The sequence below is a fragment of the Microplitis mediator genome, chromosome 6 (genome assembly GCF_029852145.1).
Source record: "Microplitis mediator isolate UGA2020A chromosome 6, iyMicMedi2.1, whole genome shotgun sequence".
NCBI classification, from domain to species: Eukaryota; Metazoa; Arthropoda; class Insecta; order Hymenoptera; family Braconidae; genus Microplitis; species Microplitis mediator.
The window spans coordinates 2,644,382-2,667,681 of record NC_079974.1 but is presented as its reverse complement, the minus strand read 5'-3'; the positions used below and the strand labels follow the sequence as shown (position 1 = coordinate 2,667,681).

Here is a 23,300-nt window from a genome sequence, read left to right as displayed (position 1 = left end):
AGCACTACACAATACCAAATCTTAAAGACACGGTACCGAAATGTCAAGTAAAGACAGTTGTTTACAGTCAAATATCCGATTATCAACAGACATTCCAGTGGAAAGCTTCACATTACAGTAAAATACAGCAAATTTACCGCAATTATATGGTGAAATACCGCAATTTTACAAAACTTCTACGGTAAAATACTGCACTGTTACCACAACTTTACGGCGAAAATGCGGCATTTTTACCGTAAACTACCGTACTTTCACCGCAACATTGCCGCAAATTTACCGCAGCTTCACCGCAAATTTGCAGCATTTCGCCGTACATTACAGCAATTTACCGCAATTTGCCGTAGATTACCGTAATTTGCGGTAATTATGCTAGACGCCGTAAATTACGGTAAATCACTATATTTACCGTAATTCGGACCCGCTAGGGTAGTGAATCCGAATTACGGTAAATTACGATAATTACCGTAATTTACGGTATACGGCAGAACTAGCGTAATTGAAGGTAAAAATACGGTAATTTACCACAAATTACTTATTTTACCGTAATTTACAGCAACATGTCGCAATTCGTCGTAAATTACGGCAAATTGCCGTATTTTACCGTAAATTACGGTAATTCGGATCCGCTATGGCCGTTTTTATTATTGCTAATGGGATTTATTTGGATAAATCAATTATAACTTATATTACAAAATTAACATACTTATATAACATGTTTACAAATAGCACAGTAACCAATCAGATAACTTTGAACCTTCATTAAAATTGGAAAAATTATCGTAAAAAAAAAATAAAAAAATTTAGAAAATCGTCGACCGTCCGGACCACGGACCAGCCTCAAAGTTTTCCGAACTCCGTGACTTATTATTGTGGATACATTTTCAAGCTGGAGAAGAATCGTTAGAACATTGGCATTCCCTAGCTGCCCTAAACTTTGATTTGGCTTAAATAATTAGAGCACCTAAAGACTTAGAGGGTATTAGTATATCAAGGACGGAAAAAGTGGATAATAGCTTGTTCGCAACTTGAATGATTATCAATGGAGAGGACCCTTTTAGGGTAATGCGAGGCATCTCACCATTTTATCTCGAAGCGGTCCGTTGACCAATATCGGGAACTGGTGTCATAGGCGGGCCTTCCCAAGCCCACTTCGTCCAGAGTCTCATTATTTCCTACCATAGAAGAAGTGTTGAGCCTACAATGGAATGGATTAGTGGTAGTTGTGGTTAGACACCACATGACAAAGGGGTGAGTTCTTTGACCTCTAGTTAACGTCCACCCCCGGTCGTCACTTGATTATATTTTGCGATCGACGCTGTCATTTGGGGGGTAGATGAGGATGTTCGAAACGAGTTTACACTGTTAAAAATAATTTGAAAATTACAATACAAAAGGAATTAAATTTTCATAACTAGATATTTGAATTGTATTTTCAATAAAAAAAGCTTCAAATTTAATATACTTTATTTAATAATCAAGCTGGTATTGAAAATTAAGATGAAAAATATGAATTTTAATATACGTACTTAAAATTTATACTTGTTTTTTAAATTTTCAAACCAAGTATTGAAAATTCTAAGACATATTGAATTTTAATAATTCCAATTGAAATTTCATAATACTTATTTGAAAATTCAAATGCTTGTATATGAAATTTCTGCGCGTGACGTGCTGTGCGTTCAGTAATCAAGGATTGTGTAGTGAAATATATATAATATCTGTGTGAGTAATGTGAGCGGTGTACATCAGACTTTATTATTGTTAAGTTTTTATTTCCTCAATAATATAAAGTAAATAAAACTTGTGACTGAACTGAACATCATTGACAGTATGATAAATGATAAAATGATACAGTATTAAATGTGATATACACTGTTAAAATAATTGTTTGAATTTTCAAAACATTGTATATACCGCAATAAACACACACAATTGTGTTTGAAATTTCATTGTTACGATCGTATAGAATTTAAAATACACGCTTTTGAATTTTCAAATAAACGCTTCAGATTTTCAAATACATTTATTTAAAAATTAAAAAGAAAGTATTTGAAAATTAAAAAAAGAGTATTTGAAAATTCAAAAAAAAGTATTTGAATATTCAAAGAAAAGTATTTGAATATTAAAAAAAAAGTATTTGAAAATTCAAAAAGAAGTATTTGAAAATCCAAAGTGTTACTTTGAAAATTCAAAAACATGTATTTTAAATTCTATATGAAATTAGTAATGAAATTTCAAGCACAAATGTATGTGTTCATTGCGTTATACACAATGTTTTGAAAATTCAAACAATTTTTTTAACAGTGTATATCCAAAGGGTGAGGAAGCTGCCCCTGTAAAAAGGGGTACGCATTTAAATGTAACTGGTCACCAGTTAGCTTCGTTATTTCAATCAATCGCGTCATCATTTTCCTTAAATTTAAAGGTCGTCTTGATCTGCTCTTCGAACTCTAAAACCAAGTGTGTAGTCAAAATTAACACGCCAAATAACATGCAATAAACAATCTGTAGAAAATTTTTTTTTTCATTCCTTGTCACACAATATACTAATAACGACACAGATCAATGTGAATATTTATCTTTATTTAAAACAAAATCAGTATCAATCAACTCCATTTTGAATATTCAATAACTCTCAATAAATATCAATATTCGAGATCAATTATTAAATTCAGATATCGAAAAAATCATGATAATAAATTATAAACGATTTAAAAATTTCTATTTCACATACAATTACATGAACTTACAATAATTGTTAAGAAAATTTAACATAAAAACTGCAGTAACTCAGAAAATATCAATAAAATTATAAGACATCTTATTCTAGTAAGCGCTAAGCCACATTTTGTTGTAATTTGTACTTTACAGAGTTATTATAACTATATAATTAATATAATTACAATTTAACTGACTTTGGATTACTTAGCTTTTGTTAAATTTAAGTATTTTTTTAAACTCTACGTATAAATATGAGATTAATAGAGTGAGAAAAAATTGACTCTTAAAAAAAAACACTCGCACTAATTACGAAACTTTTGGTCTGCACTTACAATTAATTTCATTATTATTTACTGTTAAAAAAATTTAAATAGTTACGTCCTCGGCTCAAACACCGCAACTATTATTTAAACAATGATACTTACACACAATTATATATATCATTATTATATAAATATTTTCAAGGCACATTCACTTGATGCTCATTTGTAAAAAATAAGACAGCATTCAAACTCTTCTAAATTAATTTCCCGTGAACTCTAAACCGGTAGAGACAAGTGTATTCAAGCTGTCCGTGATTGCTGTGAATCCGCAATTCAATGAACTCATGAGGCTCAATAACGTCATGATTTTTCACTGGAAAATATTGAAGACTTTCGTCGTTATCCAGAAATTCATATTCGCCGAAAAGAACCGGATCGGAATCATTTTCTTCCTTCAAACCCCAGACATTAAATTTTTTCGGAGCACTTTTTATTTCGTTGTTGGGCAAAATAGACTTGGGCGCATGTTCGACAGTGAAACCCGTCACTCTAATTGGACTCCGTAATTTAATCAGAAGATGCCCAGGAAAATCTTGGAATGCCCAGCAAACTCCTGGCTGTAATGAGTGGCCTTGGATGACAGTCCGAGGGTCACTACTCTCGTAAAATAAAGTAAAGCCGAGAACTTTGAATGCTCTGGTGTTGACGTTGTAACTTTGGGTGCAACGAATGCTAATTATTTGACCGCCAGCGGACTCTAATGCATAGTCGACTCTCCCTGTTTTGTCGGCATCGTAAGTCTTCAAAATTTCTGTTACTATTTTCTTTATGTGCTCTTCTGTAAATGAACACTTATCGGGTGAGTTTTCACAATTTACTGCCATTGAATCTTTGTGATCTAGTTTTTTATCATTAGGGCTCGCGATTACTGAACTACTGATGATTTTGTTTACTTCGTCTCGAAGAATTCCGCTGTCAAAAAAAGATGACAGAGTTTGTGCGATTCGTTTTTCTAATTCATAATCATTTATTGCTACATTGTTGTTACAGTAAATCCTTAGATCGGCATAAAGATTTCGTAGATTATTAAACTCTGCTTTAATATTTTTTATTTCATCAAAAGTGTTTTCACTTTCTTTGTTTTGCTGCTGGACAATGTGTTGAGTGTTTGTTATTTTTTCTTCTAGATCAGATATTTTTTTCTACAATTAAAAAAATATAATTAACTTTCATTGTTTATTAGGGTGAGCCAAAAAAACCAACCTATCGAATTTACATCTTAAAAAGGACCTATATATTGAGAAAAAAATTCTCCCATTGGGCAAAATTTTTAGCTCAATTTTAAAAGGTGTCGGTAGCCATTTGAATTTCCCATTTAAATAACATGCAAAAAATTTTTTTTTGATTAAAAATATTATAACTTTTGAACCATGTGAGACAAAAATTCGGCTCTAGAATATTCTTGTAGGGCACTAAATTTCTTAAAGGAAAGTCCTGGGAGTCGAATTTGTAAACTTGATATTTCGTATACTAACAGGCTATCAAAGTCTAGAGTAAACAGAATTATACAAATTTAAGGCTTTATTTGGATTTTCCAAATACTTTTTTTTTATTGTGATCGATAATAAAATATTATTTGTTACAGCGTGGATATTGTTGGTGATTGCATTGCACTACATGTAGAACAAATTTTCTCGTAGTATTGACATTTTTAATAATAAAGCCTTAAATTTGAATGATTCTGTTTACTCTAGACTTTGATAGTCTGTTAGTATACGAAATATCAAGTTTACAAATTCGGCTCCCAGGACTTTCTTTTAAGAAATTTAGTGCCCTACAAGAATATTCTAGAGCCGAATTTTTATCTCACACGGTTCAAAAGTTATAATATTTTTAATCAAAAAAAATTTTTTTGCATGTTATTTAAATGGGAAATTTCAAATGGCCACCGACACCTTTTAAAATTGAGCTAAAAATTTTGCCCAATGGGAGAATTTTTTTCTCGATATATAGGTCCTTTTTAAGACGTGAATTCGATAGGTTGGTTTTTTTGACTCACCCTATTGTTTATACAGTAAATGGGATATTACACACCCAGGGAGAAATTAGGACATTACAGCCCACGTGTGTAATCGGCTACGCGAGCCAAAAGTAATGATGAAGAACACGCGGATTGGGATGTCTTAGTTACCCCATGGTGTGCATATGATTTTTCAGAACTACACCTGAAAGTTTAAATTTTTGCCTGTTTGTGAGAAGATAACGCGTGCGCTAATTTCTATCATTTTTCTCATAAAAGAAAAGAACGACTTTCTTCCCTCTAAATAGGGCAGGAACTAAAACTTTCGGTGTGGGTATGGAGAAAAAAATATTGGGTGGAAATCAAGATAATCTGTGTTAGAAACGTCCCACAAAATATTCATGTTATTTTTCAACAGACTATTTGTGTTAGAATTTTAACATTAAATTTGTGTTGAAATTTCAACACAAAATTAGGGTAATAAGGTAAGAGACCCAGTACCTGATCAGGGAACTAGTACTTGATCACTCCGTGCATTTGTATATCAATATCTACTAGGCTGTATCAAAAAAATCGACTATTTTTATTTTTCTTCATTATATCGAAAATATTGTTGGAAATGACGAAAAGAAAATACTGTGAAAATTAGAGCTCTTAATATTAACATTAAGAGGTTCCGCATTGCACTTTTCTATTTTCCATAACAATAACATAGAATAAATTTTTTTTGCGTCTTCTGATTTTCATAAGTAGCTAAAGATGCATCGTAGGAATAATTGGCAGGCATATTTTTGTAGGTGATTGAATGCTCTACAAAAAAAGTTTCTTATCGTTTTTTGATAAATCTATTTGATCAAAAATTATTTGAGGTTGAAGTCGGATTCATATTAAATTTTGAGATCTTTTTACTTTTCCGGCGAAACTATCAAACCTATTACAAAATATCATGGGACCTTTTTTGTAGACAATTTTATTCCCTAGAAGTTATTTCTCATAAAGTTTTTTCGAATTCCGCATGGTTTTCTAGGTATTTTCATTTTAATGTCATGCTCATAAAAAAAATAGTCTTCTGATCGATTTTAAGAGCTTGACATTAAAATAAAAATAACTATAAAACAATGCAGAATTCAAAAAAACTTTATTGGAAATAACTTCTAGGGAATAAAATTGTCTACAAAAAAGGTTCCATGATATTTTGTAATAGGTCTGATAGTTTCGCCGGAAAAGTAAAAAGATCTCAAAATTTAATATGAATTCGACTTCAACCTCAAATAACTTTTGAATAAATAGATTCCTCAAAAAATGATAAGAAACTTTTTTTGTAGAGCATTCAATTACCTACAAAAATATGCCTGCCAATTATTTCTATGACGCATCTTTAGCTACTTATAAAAATCAGAAGACGCAAAAAAATTTTTTTCCATGTTATTCTTATGGAAAATAGAAAAAGTGCAATGCGGAACCTCTTAATGTTAATATTGAGCTCAAACTTTTACAGTATTTTTTTCTCGTCATTTCCAACAATATTTTCGATATAATGAAGAAAAATAAAAATAGTCGATTTTTTGGATACAGCCTAGTAACTATTGTAGTAATAAACTGATTAATAATTTTAAAAAATATATTTATATATTTCTGAATCGAGTAAAATAACACCCGCCTGATTCAAAATATGCGCCATTACTCAAACTAAGTCGGTATCATCCTGAGTCAATATTATCGGCCTCAAACGAAGAGAAAAAAATTCTTGAGAGAAATGAATATGCATCTTGTTTGAAAACAAAAACGCTTCTTTCAGGAGCAAAATTTTGAAAAGAAAAATTTTTATTCTCCATTGAAGAGTAATAATTTATTTATTCAAGATTGAACTTTTTTTGAATTGAAAAATTTAGATGTTTTGAAACAAGAATGATATTTTTAAGAAAATGAACCAAGTTAATTTTTTTTTCTGTGTGAATATATCAGACATAATTTGAAATTTTGACTTACTTCATAAATGTTCCAAACTTCTTTTTCATCGACTTTCAACTTGGCTATAAATTGACTGTTATTTAATAGCTGTCCCTATAAAAATTAAGTTAAATAATAATATACCTCCATAAGTTATTATACTTAAACAGTACGATATTAAAGCTTACTTCTGAATCAACTTGCTTAGCTTCCAATTTTTCTACTCTATATATCAACTTTTCTATCTGTTGGCTGATTCTTTCTTCCATAGCATTATTTACGTTAAAATCTACTTTTTTTACTGGATCTATGGCAGCAGTAAAACTACTTTTGTTGGCGAGATATTTTGAAAAAGCAGTAGTAGTAAAAAGAGGCAGTTCGTAATTTTTTACACTAGGATAAAACCAATAACCTGAAAAAAAAAAGAATTGATTCGATGAAATACAAGCTATTACTCCACGAACTATTTAAATATAGCTACTAGTAGATCGTTACCGAAACAATACGTAAACTTGTGGTTGATTAAAAACTCCGATTGAATCCCATTGAAAAATTTTAATCGGAAAGTTCCGAATGAAAATTAATCGGAAATCGGAAAGTTAATCGGATATAAATAAATTATATACATCCGAGCAGCTAAAATTTTATCTATAAGGTGGCCGATAGAGGGGATCTAGGCAAGCCGATAGAGGGAACATCAGGAATTGAAGTTATTTTCATTTATTGTTTAATTTATAGAAAATATTTTTACATTTATTTTTTTTTATTTGAATTTAAATGTATAAGCTTCAAGGTTCTACACTGATAGAAAATTTATATTGACTCAAGAAATATTTTCTTGAGCCAAGAATTTATTTCTGAAGAAAACCAATTGTCTTGCTTCAAGAAATTCTTGTCTTGATTTAGATTTTCTTGGCTCTATAGATTTTGTATCTTCGATGAATAACTCTCGTGTCTTGACCCGAAACTATATTATCTTCAATCGATACTATCGAATTCTTCAAGCAAGACCACTTGTCTTCAACTAAAAATGTCGTATTATTATTTTAAGAACTTTAAATTTTTGGTTCAAGTAATAATTCCTTGATAGAAGATGTTTTTAAAGTAATGAAAAAAAAAATTTTTTTAAAAATAAATTTCTACTTTAACATATCTGAAGTAAATGAATGTAGTCCTAAAAAATCACTTTAAAACTTTTTATTTTTAAAATAAAAAAAAAGTTTTTTTTCAAGCTGAGTAAATTGATATCTTGATTTAAAAACCGCGCCATTCTCGAAACGAGTCGGTAATGTCTTAAACCTAGATTTTGCCTATCTCAATCGAAGAGCAAGAAATTCTTGAGCGAAATATGTCAGAATTTTGTTTCAAAACAAAAAAGGCTTCATCGAAAAATCAAATTCTCAAACAAAGAATTTTTTTTCTCTATCCGAGAATTTCAATTTTTTGGTTCAAGGACTTATTTCTTGAATTAAAACAATTAAAAATTTTAAAACAAGAACCACATTTTGAAGAAAAAATTTTTCTTGAATCAAGATAGTTTTTGTATCAGTGTATCATTTTTTTATACATGAATTGGTTTTTTATATTTTAATTCTTAATTCGAAAAAAAAACTTCGCTGAATTGACCGATAGAGGAGTCACTTGCCTTACTTACATAATAAACTAGAATCATGTTAAAATTTGGATTTTTACTAACTTTGTTTCATTTTTTTTATTTTTGTTAATTGAAATTAGTAAAAATAGTTGAAAGTTAATATCGCTAGTCTATTTTGTAGCCACTGTCATACCGAATTTAAAACACTGATTTTTGCACACCTCAAGCGCGAAAGCGCTGAGGGTGCTTTACTGAAGGTTCTTCCTCGTTGACAATTTCACTCATACAAAAACATTTCTACGCCCTTTTCATAGCACAAAAAATATATTAAATTGTGTCCTCGCATGCAGATAATTTATTAAGGAATAATTTAAACCCAATGTTGAGTCGATTTGTTAATTCATTGATTTTAAATTAATTATTTTAATCCAAGAAACTAGTACTGTCAATTGTTACGTATGAATCTTCGTAAGCACGATAACTCTCGAAGGAAATAATTAATCGGTCTATTTTTTTTTTTATTGGCTATGTATTTTTTATTCCAAGAACCCTTTTGAAAATCACGATCTAAATCCTTCCTATTTAATTAGAATCAATGAATATCGAAATTGATATCACCGGCACACAAAAAAAATTAAGTAGAATGTGCATTTGACCGGACCTACCTACGGGTACGTATTTTGGTCCGCTGAATCCAAATTCGAGGTCAGTTTGACCCCTACACCCTCGAAATTTCGAAAAAACTTCAAAAAACCGTAAAATGATTAAAATTGGCAGTTTTAATGATAAAAAAAATGTTTTGGAACTAAGCTAAGCGTGATTTTCATGTATTTCGATCCGCTGAATATGAATCGAAACTTTATTGAGACCACGAGCCGTTTTAAATGTGATAGAATCACACAAACCCTCCAAAATTACGAAAAAAGTAATTTTTTTGGTTTTTTTACTCTCGTTTTTGACTTTTGAAGACTTAATTGCTTGTGCCTGTAACCGGGGCACCTCCACGTGGTGACGGTGGGCATTAGAACTATCTGGCAGAATCCCTGGGTTAACGGCGTGTGTGCCGTCATGGCAGGTACAAGTGATAAGTACTTTACTATGCAGGGAGTCGGAGCCCCAGTATCGGCGTCTGGTCAGGGTAAGAAAACAGGCTCGCAGGCGCCGTCATCAAGTGACTGCAGCTCTTCAGAAGTGGGAAACTTGGCTACTGGAGAGTATACTATTACAAGAAGTAATAGTATACTCTCATCTGTGTAATAAAAGTCCTGATTCATTTTGTTACATTTGTGGAGAATTCAATTTGGAAAGGAATCGAAGATCGTTATCTGATAAGATCAAACAAATTTATGAAGAATGTTTTGGTCTCCAAATTATTAATTGTGGAGACTATAGTGAAGAACAGGGAGAACGTTTTCACCAAGACATCAGTGAAATGGAGAGTAGATACCAAGGAAATTGGAGTGTTAACATGATGGCAGATTTTTGTTGGATGTTAAAAAGAGAAGTACCCGAAGAAAATCGTAAACGAAAGAGGAATCCACTACGAAGATCATTTGAGGATAAAAGAGTGCGATACAAACAAAGGAAAGTTTAGGATTCGTAAAAATCATTTCTTTCTATCTTTTTATGTCTTGTGTTTTTCACAGATTTCAAGTTATTTGATATATCTACGTTATAGAGTATTTATTTTAGGCATCAAATCATGTTCAATCAATTTTTTTTCTGTTATGAATGGTAATTTTTACAATTTTTTCGAATTTTTCCAGCTTTAGAGGGTGAATAGACTAAAAAAATTACAATGCGAATTGAAGACATCAAAAGATATAAAATTTTATCTGAATTGGACCAGAAGAAGTTTTTTTATCATGAAAACTATATTTTTTCGGAATTTTTGAGAGTTTTGTGTGATTTTTTCACATTTAAAATGGCTCGTGGTCTCAATCAAGTTTCATTTCATATTCAGCGGATCGAAATACATGAAAATCACGCTTAGTTTAGTTCCAAAACATTTTTTTATCATTAAAACTGCCAATTTTCATCATTTTTACGGTTTTTTGAAGTTTTTTCGAAATTTCGAGGGTGTAGGGGTCAAACTGACCTCGAATTCGGATTCAGCGGACCAAAATACGTACCCGTAGGTAGGTCCGGTCAAATGCACATTCTACTTAATTTTTTTTGTGTGCCGGTGTAATTCGACATCAAATTTATTTATGTTTCTACATGAAATGTCTAGCTTCTCATTCTAACAGCTGACTACTTATATCTGTTTCTCTTTTTTCTTTTCATCTATATCTACTATCGAACTAGTACTGACAATAAAATTGGCGTGACAGTCGTAAAAGTGGTGACAAAAGAACATATAATTCAAGTCATACGTCCTTTAGGCTTTCAAAATTTTTTTTTTTTTAATTGTTTTGAAATAAGTCTTGCAAATAATTAGGAATGAAAATAAAATCATTCGCCTTTTTGGGTCTAGTAATCTTTCCAAAGTCAAAAGAGCGTATTTAAATGTAAGTCCTTTTGGAATTAGTACTGCGATAAAGTAGATCGTTACAAAACAATCTAGTATACAGGTAATGCGGATCGTTACTGTACCTACACTAGACTGTTTCAAATTGAGCGACTATTTTTTTTTTTTGAAGAACTTTGAAAAATCGTAGGGGTATGTTAAAATATGTTGACAGTTAAGATATGAGCTCTTAATATTGATAATTAGAGGTGGCTGTCTATAATTTTCGGTTTTTCATTTAGTAACATGGTGAAAAATACATAACTTCCGAAAAAATCAAGATACAGAAAATTTCTTTGCAAAGATTTTGTAGCAAATTTACCGATCTACAAAAAAGGTCTTTTATGATATTTGCATAAATTCAACCATTCACAAGATAACCGACGTCAAAGTTTGATACAATTCGAAGAACTTGTTTTTGCTCGTTCTGAATTTTATACCATGTCGACTAATGAGAATTCAGGAATTCTTAATACAGTTTTTTGTAGGAAATTGAATGCTCTACAAAAAAAGTCTCTTATCATTTTTTGATAAATCCATCTGTTCGAAAGTTATTGGAGCTCAGAATCAAGTTAGAGTAAATTTCGAGATCTTTTTACTTTTCCGGCGAAACTATCGAACTTATCATAAAATGTCATAAGATATTTTTTGTAGACAATTTTATTTCCTAGAAATTATTATTGATAAAGTTTTTTGAAATTCTGCATTGTTTTCTAGTTATTTCCATTTTAATGCCAAGCTTTTAAAATTGAGAAGAACTATTTTTTTTCGGTGCTTGGCAATAAAATGGAAATAACTAGAAAAAAATGCAGAATTTCAAAAAACTTTATCAATAATAATTTCTAGAAAATAAAATTGTCTACAAAAAATATCTTATGACATTTTATGATAAGTTCGATAGTTTCGCCGGAAAAGTAAAAAGATCTCGAAATTTACTCTAACTTGATTCCGAGCTCCAATAACTTTCGAACAGATGGATTTATCAAAAAATGATAAGACTTTTTTTGTAAAGCATTCAATTTCCTACAAAAAACTGTATTAAGAATTCCTGAATTCTCATTAGTCGACATGGTATAAAATTCAGAACGAGCAAAAACAAGTTCTTCGAATTGTATCAAAATTTGACGTCGGTTATCTTGTGAATGGTTGAATTTATGCAAAAATCATAAAAAACCTTTTTTGTAGATCGGTAAATTTGCTACAAAATGTTTAGAAAGAAATTTTCTGTATCTTGATTTTTTCGGAAGTTATGTATTTTTTACCATGTTACTAAATGAAAAACCGAAAATTATAAACAGCCACCTCTAATTATCAATATTAAGAGCTCATATCTTAACTGTCAACATATTTTAACATACCCCTACGATTTTTCAAAGTTCTTAAAAAAAAAACAAATAGTCGCTTAATTTGAAACAGTCTAACCTACACAATATACTTCCGAGAGCTATATTTTTTTTCGTGTACGACTAAACTATCGTAAATAAATTTTAGTAATTACTCACCAGCTATAAAAAGTAGTAATGGAAGAATAAACCAAAAAAATTTTGAACGATGCCTGTGAAAACTTTCTGAAATAGTTGAGGCAGATCTTAGTATCCAAGAATCAAGAAACAGAACTCTTATCAACAACAAATATAAATACTGAAAAACTTTATTCATGTTCTTCCATAATTTACTCCACGTGGACTCTGTAGATAACAAATAAAATATTAATAACACGATAATATTTTTAAATAATTTTTATTTTAATAAAACTTGCCTTGATATCGCCGATAATTGTGACTAGCATTAGTATTCCTCTGTAACATTTTGATGCCTATGAACTGAAACATGTTAACAAATAACAGTGTTAATATATTCTTAACTTTTTCGAACCATAATGTTATCGTCCGCTTTTGAATGCTGTTAGATTCTGAAGGAAGAACTTGATTTAATTCTGTACTAGAATCAATTTGTGAAAAACTATCAAATCTGTAAAGAAAAAATCAATTAATTTAAAAAGTTGAAGATTTTTATTAAATAACAAATAAATATTTACTGATTTCGGGAATTTTCGTGATAAATTGAGTTGCGATTTCTCGAGTTTTCTGCTTGTGTTTGTCTGTAAGTGACGTTTGAGTCCGAATTTCGTGTTAAATTACGTGAGAACGAGTAAGCACTTTCTTCATTCTATAATTAGAGAGAAAAATTATTGGATTAATATCTTGTACATCACAAGAAATATAAAATATCAAATAATATGAATAAATATGAGAATGCTCACTAAACGATTTTGTTTAATTGTGTCAGTTGTATCTCTGTCTAAGTAATCGGAAGAGCTTTTACTAATACACTGAGACATTTGAGTTAAATCCGATTGACTAAACGTCAGACTACTACAGGCACTGCCACATTTCAAATGTATGGAGGTTCGAGACATATTGGGCATTGCTAAAATCCCTGGTGCAATTTCATATCGGCATTGTGATGTTTGAGAGTACGTATAATCTGTTTTTGGAAAGACACTAGAAATAAAAAAAAAACTTTTAATTCTGTTGATTATTTTGCTTGTGACACTCAGTAGAAATATTGTGTGTCTGTGTTAAATATTTTGTGTTAAACCGACACACGCTGAGGTACTTAAAAATTTAAATTGATCTGCTATTTTACACTTTAAAAGTATTACCCAGTATAAGAATTTAAATTACCAACATTTATCAAGTGTTACTTTTAAATCAACACTCAATTTATGTTGAAAACATAATTAATTTTTTAAATGTGTTTCAAGATACTTTTATCCCACTATTAAAATGGTAATTTTATTTTACAATTTTTTATTAATTAAAATGAAGTATTAAATATCCAAAAATGGAGCAGTGGCAACAAATGGCACCTCTACCCTATTGTATGGATTAGGGTGATCCAAAAAATAACAAACTTTTTTTTTTTCTCAAAAGACGCTTGTGAAAAGTAGAGCTCTTAATATTAACATTGAGAAGTTCCTCATCGCTCTTTTCTATTTTCTATAAGAATAACATGGAAAAAATTTTTTTTACGTCTTCTGATTTTTATAAGTAGCTAACGATGCGTCATAGGCATAATCAGCAGGCATATTTTTGTAGGTAATTGAATGCTCTACAAAAAATGTTTCTTATCATTTTTTGATAAATCTATTTGTTCGAAAGTTATTTGAGGTTGAAGTCGAAGTCATATTAAATTTTGAGATCTTTTTACTTTTCCGGCCAAACTATCAGATCTATTGCAAAATATCATGGGACCTTTTTTGTAGACAATTTTATTTCCTACGAGTTATTTTCAATAAAGTTTTTTTGAATTCCGCAGTGTTTTCTAGTTATTTTTATTTTAATGTCAAGCTCTTGAAATCGATCAGAAGACTATTTTTTTTATGAGCATGACATTAAAATGAAAATAACTAGAAAACAATGCAGAATTCGAAAAAACTTTATTGAAAATAACTTCTATGGAATAAAATTGTCTACAAAAAAAGTCCTATGATATTTTTTAATAGGTCTGATAGTTTCGCCGGATAAGTAAAAAGATCTCAAAATTTAATATAAATTCGACTTCAACCTCAAATAACTTTTGAACAAATAGATTTATCAAAAAATGATAAGAAACTTTTTTTGTAGAGCATTCAATTACCTACAAAAATATGCCTGCCAATTATTCCTATGACGCATCGTTAGTTACTTATAAAAATCAGAAGACGTAAAAAAAATTTTTTCCATGTTATTCTTGTGGAAAATAGAAAAGTGCAATGCGGAACCTCTTAATGTTAATATTAAGAGCTTTAATTTTCACAGGCGTCTTTTTTTATCTAAATGAAACTTTTCAACCGGTTTCCGAGAAAAAAAAAATTTGTTATTTTTTGGATCACCCTTGAAAATTGAATTTGAATTGAATTGAATTGAAAATTTGAAATTTAATTTTTGATTCAAAAACGTTGAATTAAAAATTAAAAAATTATTTTTAATTCAAAGATATTGAATTAAAAATTAAGAAATCATTTTTAATTTGTTGTTTTTGGATTATGAAATGTAAAAAAATTTAATTGAAGCACTAATGCAATTATAAATGTAATGCGCTATTTGTAACCCTGGTCAAAACAAGATAATTTCTAGCTGCTGATACTGACTTTTGAAGTTCCAATGCAGGTAATCATGAAAAATATAATGTTTGACACAGCATTGAACACGATTTCAGACAGTGGGTAATGTCAGCCCTCGTCTACGGCTCGAAAGCCAACTTCACCCAGGTCTGAAATCGTTTTGTTTCATCCCTTGACATACAATATCTTATTACCATGCAGAACAACAATAATATAATTAAAAATAAACCATATCGAATACAATGTTGTCTTCGTTTACAAATCAAATATATGAATTAGACTGGGCCAAATAAATCGACTTTTTTTTTTTTTTTTTTTGATACTGAAAATATTATTCCTGATGACAAAAAAAAATAATTGTGCAAGTTTGAGCTCTTAATAGTGATATTAAGAGGTGTATCGTTACGACTTTTAGTTTTTTGACAAAAATTTCATTTTTTACCCAAAACTCGTAAATCATCTATCTGAAAAATTTGAGCAATGTATATTTTCAAAGGAAATTGAGTTCCCTACAAAAAATCTCTCTTAGTAAATTGACGTAAAACGAGCCGTTTCCTTGTAACCGTGCCTTAAACATTGATTTGTTTTTTAAATTCTTTGTTTCTATTTTGGATTTTCGTAACTACTAGAAATATTAAAATTTTTTCTAGTCAAGATACATATTCTTGAAGGAAATTTAATGCTCTTCAAAAAAGGTCTCTTAACATTTTTTGCTAAATTCACTCCTTCGAAAGTTATTCAGGTTATTAAAGTCGTTTTGACTCAACTTCAACCTTGAATAACTTTCGAAGGAGTGAATTTTGCAAAAAATGTTAGGAGACCTTTTTTGTCGAACATTAAATTTCCTTCAAGAATATGTGTCTTGACTAGGAAAAATTTTAATATTTCTAGTAGTTACAAAAATCCAAAATATAAACAAAGAATTTAAAAAACAAATCAATGTTTGAGGCACGGTTACAAGAAAACGGCTCGTTTTACGTCAATTTACTACACGGAAAAAAAAATATTGTGTTTATCGCTCACCAACGGAGAGCGACAAGTGTATCGTGATTAGTTCTAAATTGTATTGCTACTACCACAATATATCGATATGAATGAAACACTAGATACTTATAATAATGATCCTACGGATTGTGCATATACTTAAATATATAGTGATCGTCAGTTAACGTATTCATATCGTACCAAAACGGATCGTGATTATCGCGATCTACTTCTCAAGCGCCACCACTCATAACCAAATTATTAAACTTTATAATGCATATCTTGCAAATTATACAGTGTTTATTTATAAAATTATTAATTATTTAAAGCGCACAGAATGACAATGAAAAAATACTAATTATATATCCAATGCAAGAATTTCTGTTTTTTATCGATTAATTTTTTAATTTATCTTTGAAACAAAAAAAAGATTGTAAAATTTACATCAATTAATTACGTATATTCTATTACTTAACATTTCTTGATATTAAATAATAATTTTTTATTGCACCTATTAGAATTATTAATATGTGATTATTAATGACAGCTAAAAATAAAATTGTAATGAAGTTAAAGTTGTAAATTTATCTATTTTAACCTCAAATTAGTTATAATAACAAAACGGATCGTTACTATAGCGAAACGATCTTATGATTTCGGGATCCGCCTGGATCGTGATAATCACGATCCGATAGACCAGCACTTTCCGTATACAACGGATACCCAACCGAGGAGAGTGAATATCACGATACCGTTGAGTGGTGAGCGCAATATTTTTTTCTACGTGTAAGAGAGATTTTTTGTAGGGAACTCTATTTCCTTTGAAAATATACATTGCTCAAATTTTTCAGATAGATGATTTACAAGTTTTGGATAAAAAATGAAATTTCTGTCAAAAAACTAAAAGTCGTAACGATACACCTCTTAATATCACTATTAAGAGCTCAAACTTGAACAATAATTTTTTTTGTCATCAGGAATAATATTTTCACAGTATCGAAAAAAAAAAAATAGTCGATTTATTTGGCCCAGTCTAATATTAATTATAAATAAACAATACGCAATATTATATTCAATGAAATAACTTACTCCCACCAATCACCGGCTTGCTTGTATATTTCATACGCAGATCTAGGATTTCTAGACGAGTCATCGAATTCCCCTCCTTCAGAAGAATAGTAATCACTGGTAGTTATTGTTTTCTGAGATAAATTTTTATTAAACTTTTTACTAAGTTTACTCTCTTCCAATTCTCCTTGTCCATTAACAAACATTTGTCTTTTTACTCGTCGTCGTTCTGATCGTCTTTCGACTTTTTTAACGGTCGAGAGAGCGGAATTTTCATTTAGACTTTCATACTCTACAATTACTTCTCCTTCTTGAATGTTGTCTTTTTTTTCCAGTATTCTTTCCAAACTTAGATCTTTTTTTATAACACTACTGGGTCTGTGGTTCAAAATGAAATAAATTGTAACATTAATACTCTTATCAAAATATGTATCACATAATAACTTGAGAAGTAAACAAATATTAAACTTACAAAGATCTTGATTCCGAACGCCTACTACTTGATACTTCAACAGGAGTATGGGATCTTTCTCCATTTCCTTGACTTCTTAAATCGTAATGATGTTCATTAGATTCAAAATCAACTAAATTTTGATTAAAAATCATCGGAGTACGAGACCTAGTCCTAGATCTACTTCTACTTCTCAAGTCATAGTGATGTGATTCTCCTTCCATTATTTTTACTGTAAAAATAAATAAATCTGATGTTAATAAAGTTTGATATATTTTTTTTTAAATTTATAATTAATATCAAGTATTGAAAATATTTTTCTGATGAATACGATAAACTATTATTGTTTTGTTTTCAAATAGTTTTAAATAGTGTAAGGATTTAATGCCGTAAGATGGACGGCGGAGTCGAAGTTAATATTTGCTACTTGCTTAGGGTGATTCGATTTGAACGACTATTTTTTTTTTTTTCACTCCCACTTGAAAATATTGTTATAGACATTGAAAAAAAAATTCCCTGCAAGTTTCAGCCCTCAATTTTAATTTTAAGTACTTTATATTCGATTTTGAAGTTTTCCCATTTAAAATACATAGGAAAGTTGGGATTTTTTTTTTTAATTCTCTATAACTCAGCCGCATTTTAAGTTATCGGGTCGCCGTTTGCGGCATTTTTTAGGCAATTTGATACTCTTCAAAAGTCTCCTCAATAGTTTTACTCGGACTCTAGTTGTTTTTTCTGTATTGGTTCTGAAAATAATTTTTTTAATAATAATTTGGGTTTTTAGTTGATATTAACTAAATAATGAAATTCACAGAAAAAGTGCAGATAACGATTTTTTAGGAAATTTTATTCGCAACAAAAAAGGTCCTCTTAGTTAAGAGGCTCAAGTTCTCCGTTCAAGTGATATAGGGATTTTAGTAATTTTGTAAATAAAATATTTGTCAAAAATTTTTCCGGTTCATCAATTTGACCCCTTCTGATTTTAATGACTGGATTAAATTAATAAAAGGAAAATTATTTACTGATTTAAAATTGAAATGAAATAGCATTTGGTGGAATTTTTTGACAAATATTTTATTTACAAAATTACTGAAATCTCTATATCACGTGAACGAAGAACTTGAGCCACTTGACTAAGAGGACCTTTTTTGTAGCGAATAAAATTTCCTAAAAAATCGTTACCTGTACTTTTTCTGTAAATTTTATTATTTAGTTAATATCAACTAAAAACCCAAATTATTATTAAAAAAATTATTTTCAGAACCAATACAGAAAAAACAATTAGAGTCCGAGTAAAACTATCGAGGAGACTTTTGAAGAGTATCAAATTGCCTAAAAAATGCCGCAAACGGCGACCCGATAACTTAAAATGCGGCTGAGTTATAGAGAATTAAAAAAAAAAATCCCAACTTTCCTATGTATTTTAAATGGGAAAACTTCAAAATCGAATATAAAGTACTTAAAATTAAAATTGAGGGCTGAAACTTGCAGGGAATTTTTTTTTCAATGTCTATAACAATATTTTCAAGTGGGAGTGAAAAAAAAAAATAGTCGTTCAAATCGAATCACCCTATACTTGCTACTTGCTACTCGTGCGGTTTCCAAAATTTCGAGACCGGAAAAAAGTCGATATCGGAAAATAATCATGGAAAAGGATCCGGATTTCTATGTTTTTTTTCTTCATGTCATAACATTGTTAGCAAAAGTAAATATTTATTTCATTTGTTTAAAATATTAATTTTTTCGGATACCCCGGATTCTATATAGATTTTTTACACAGAAATCCAAGTACTCAGTTCCTATCGGGATTTCCCACACGGGAATCTAGATATTCAAGCCCCTATATGAATCGTTTATTTGAGAAAGCCCATAAGTCATGTTTTTTACGAAATTGGGTTTTTTGCATTTTTGGGTTCTTTGGATGCCCCTCCATAGAAATCAATCAAAATATGCATCAAATCAGCGTTTAAAAAAAAATTAACGGGGTGACAGCAATTTCATTTAATTGAGAAACCCCATAAGTCAATGACTCAAATAAACATATGCAGTTTTAGTTTTACAGAAATAATTTTTCATTTAAAATTCGCGCTTTTTTGGGAAATTAATTTCAAATGTTGTTTTATTGTTGACTGTTACATGACTAATTAAAATGTTTAAATTAATTATAATTTTTTGTAATTTCTGAGTTTCAGAGTTCAAATACATATTTAATACTTCATTTTATCAGTGTAATAAATGATTGGAGTGGAAACATTTAAAAAAACAATGATTTTATAACTTTTTTTTCCGTTTGGTTGAGAAACCCCATAAGTCAATCAACTTTAAATAATTTTTTAAGTAGTTTCAGTTAAAAAATTAAATTTTTCTTGTTGGAATCTTTTTCAGAGACGCTGACATTATTGTATTCAATTATTTATTTATTATTTTAATGTCAAGTTTTTCCAAAAAAATGTTTTTTGTGTTTCCTGAAAAATTTTTTTTTCTTGACTTATGGGGTTTCTCAAATAAACGATTTATATGTATTTCTTATATGAAAATTTAGACACCCATCGTTTACTATGTGAATTTTCTATACGGGAATTCATGAGTGTGAATTTAGCAGACATCAGACAAATTTAAGATTATTAATAAATAGAGTAAATAATTAATAAAATTAAATTTTTAAAAAATGCGGACTTAAAAAGTTTCGAAATGAATAAGTGCATTTTTTATAAATATTATTTTTTTAATTATTTACTCTATTTATTTATCGTTTTAAATTTGTCTCATGTCTACGACATTTACACTCATTAGGAATAGGAATCCATGTACCCACAGATTCTTATGTGGAAAAAAAATGGAATTCAAGTAAATATTTTTCTTGTTTCCATAAATACTCGAAATAAGTATTTTTTTTTAATAAAATTGATAGTTCTTATTTTAAGAAAACTACTGTTGCGCTTTAGTAATAAATTTCTAGAAGCATCAATTACTTGGCAAGCAAATATTTTTACAATTTAGTTGATACTTTCTCAAATTTATTACAATTAAAAACTTCAATAAAGCAATTATTTGGTTAAATAAAAAAAAGGAATTGAAGAAAGATATAATTAAAAATTAGAAAAAAATTTTTGCACTAAGAAAAAAATTTGTTTTCATAACAAAATGAAATTTCTTATTGGTATTGATAAAAATATATAATATATTCATTTTTTCGAGAGCTACTTCTATAAACTATTAAATATTCAAATTTTATTGTTCAGTTGTGTAAATTAATATTTGAGATGACAAACATCGAGGAGTAATTTAAGAGTTTATTAAAAACATGATTTCCAATATGCCACCGTGGCTGAGTGTCATAAACAGGGTGCAGAAGTTTGTGCTTAGCAATAAGAATAAAAGACAAGAATTCGCCCAAATTTCTCTGTATAAAAATTACGATCGCGAGCTAATTCACGTGAATTAAATTAAAAGATATATTCAAATATCGAATGCCATAAAAGAATGTTGGAATTGAGGTTGTGAAAAAAAAATGTCAATAAGACAATCATCAAGACAATTAGCAAGACCACTAGTAAGATAATTAGCAAGACCACCAGCAAGACAATTAACAAGACAAGCAGCAAGACAATTGACAAGACAATTAGTAAGACGATTAGCAAGACCGCCAGCAAGACAATGAGCAAGATAATTAGCAAGACAATTGTCTTACTGGCGGTCTTGCTAATTGTTTTACTAATTGTCTTGCTAATTGTCTTGTTAATTGTCTTGCTGATGGTATTGCTAATTGTCTTGCTAATTGTCTAGTTAATTGTCTTGCTGGTGGTCTTGCTAATTGTCTTGCTGGTGGTCTTGCTAATTGTTTTACTAATTGTCTTGCTGATGGTATTGCTAATTGTCTTGCTGGTGGTCTTGCTGCTTGTCTTGTTAATTGTCTTGCTAATTGTCTTGTTAATTGTCTTGCTAATTGTCTTGTTAATTGTCTTGCTAATTGTCTTGTTAATTGTCTTGCTACTTGTCTTGTTAATTGTCTTGCTGATGGTCTTGTTAATTGTCTTGCTAATTGTCTAGTTAATTGTCTTGCTGGTGGTCTTGCTGGTGGTCTTGCTAATTGTTTTACTAATTGTCTTGCTAATTGTCTTGTTAATTGTCTTGCTGGTGGTCTTGTTAATTGTCTTGCTGGTGGTCTTGCTGCTTGCCTTGCTCATTATCTTGCTGATTGTCTCATTGACATATTTTTTTCACAACCTTAATTTCAACGGCTTTAATGACACTCGACATTTGAATATATCCTTTAGAAATTTCTTTGAGAAATTAGCGCGAATTTTTATTCTTATTGTTGAGCACAAACTTCCGTACCCCAATTACTAATCATTTTACTTGATTGAAGATAATAATTGCTTGGCACTATTTAAATAACTAAAATACTTTAATCAAGCATTTTTCCTTGAAAATATAAATTTTTTCTCTCAGTGCAGGAATCCAGATGCCCTCACTTTCCTACATGGATTCCCATTTAAATCCATACTTTCCCACGTTGATCCCCATGGATTCCCATACATTTCTACCTGGATTTTTTGGATAAAGACACAACAAACAGAATATAAATTATATTTACAGTGAATTTAAATATTATTTCATGGTTGCAAGAGTTAACTTTCTAATCATAAATTACGACTTACCAAATAATATACTTATATTTATTAATTTATTCAACACCAGCAACTCTAAAAAAATATCACACCAAATAACAATAAAAATTTTTTAAAAAAATATTACCACTGAATATAGAACCCAAATAAAATCCAAACGTTTAATTATTTAACTTAAAAAATTTTAAATAAACTGCAAAAATATGGCATGCAAGACATTATGAAATAATTTAAAAATAGAAGAACCTTACCTACAAAAATTGAGTCCACATTTACAAACACTAGCTGCCGCCTTGTCTACAAATATTTCAATTTCCTTTGCAAATTACGTGTTTAAATTACAAAGAATGCATACATTTATAAATCGTACAAAACTATTTAATATTGTCTCGAATTCTCGTCACCATCATAACTGTAATCTTGAATAAACAATTGAGGTTCATAACAGCAATTCATTTATTTAAGCATGGAACGCAATATGTTGTTATGATGATCATCACATTTAATTTACCTGTCTAAATAATAATAATAAATAAAAAAACAAGAGTTGTAACCGTGATTTTTTTTTGTAAATATATCAGACCTTTGTTGCTTCTTGCAGTGTTGCAGTTTCCTATCCCAGCCGTCTAGGGAATTAATTCTAGTGACTTTTTAAATTTGAATTTTGGTAATTTTACATGATCCTGAAGTTAGCAGCCAATTAAAAATTTTCGGATTTTTTTTTTTCAAAAAATCAATTAGAAAAAAAAAACTAAAAAAATGCACTTGTAGAAAACTTAAAAAACTACAAATGCAATTTTTTTTAAATATTTTTTTTTTTCTAGAAAAATTCAAAAATTATTTGACGTCTGCAAACCTCAGCATCATAAGTTAGCAGACGTCTAAAAGTTTTCGGGTTTTATTTAAGCCGATAAATTATAAAAAAAAAATATTTAAAAAAAATTGCATTTGTAATTTTTTAAGTTTTCTACAAGTGCATTTTTTTTTTTTTTTTTTTTGTA

At 29.5% G+C, this 23,300-nt stretch overlaps 1 protein-coding gene across 1 annotated transcript; it reads right to left on the bottom strand.

Annotated features, from left to right (window-relative positions):
* Window positions 1–3,007: 3,007 nt before the first annotated feature.
* On the bottom strand, window positions 3,008–22,346 carry LOC130669741 (klaroid protein-like). The gene is made up of 10 exons (XM_057472783.1): window positions 22,330–22,346; window positions 17,690–17,900; window positions 17,239–17,595; window positions 13,321–13,561; window positions 13,096–13,226; window positions 12,817–13,028; window positions 12,560–12,745; window positions 7,143–7,366; window positions 6,994–7,068; window positions 3,008–4,186 (listed from the first exon to the last, which is right to left on the bottom strand). Exons 2-10 carry the CDS (start codon window positions 17,890–17,892, stop codon window positions 3,239–3,241), a joined length of 2,577 nt encoding a protein of 858 aa, XP_057328766.1. The 5' UTR covers window positions 17,893–17,900; window positions 22,330–22,346; the 3' UTR covers window positions 3,008–3,238.
* Between the last annotated feature and the right edge of the window lie 954 nt (window positions 22,347–23,300).

What these genes read in the sequence shown, in the direction of transcription:
- LOC130669741 (XM_057472783.1), bottom strand. Translation starts at nt 17,892, where the DNA reads ATGGAAGGAGAATCACATCACTATGACTTGAGAAGTAGAAGTAGATCT. An exon ending in CAATTAAACAAAATCGTTTA is followed by an intron (nt 13,227 to 13,320) that starts GTGAGCATTCTC and finishes CTCTAATTATAG; the next exon opens with AATGAAGAAAGTGCTTACTC. An exon ending in CACGAAAATTCCCGAAATCA is followed by an intron (nt 13,029 to 13,095) that starts GTAAATATTTAT and finishes TTTTCTTTACAG; the next exon opens with ATTTGATAGTTTTTCACAAA.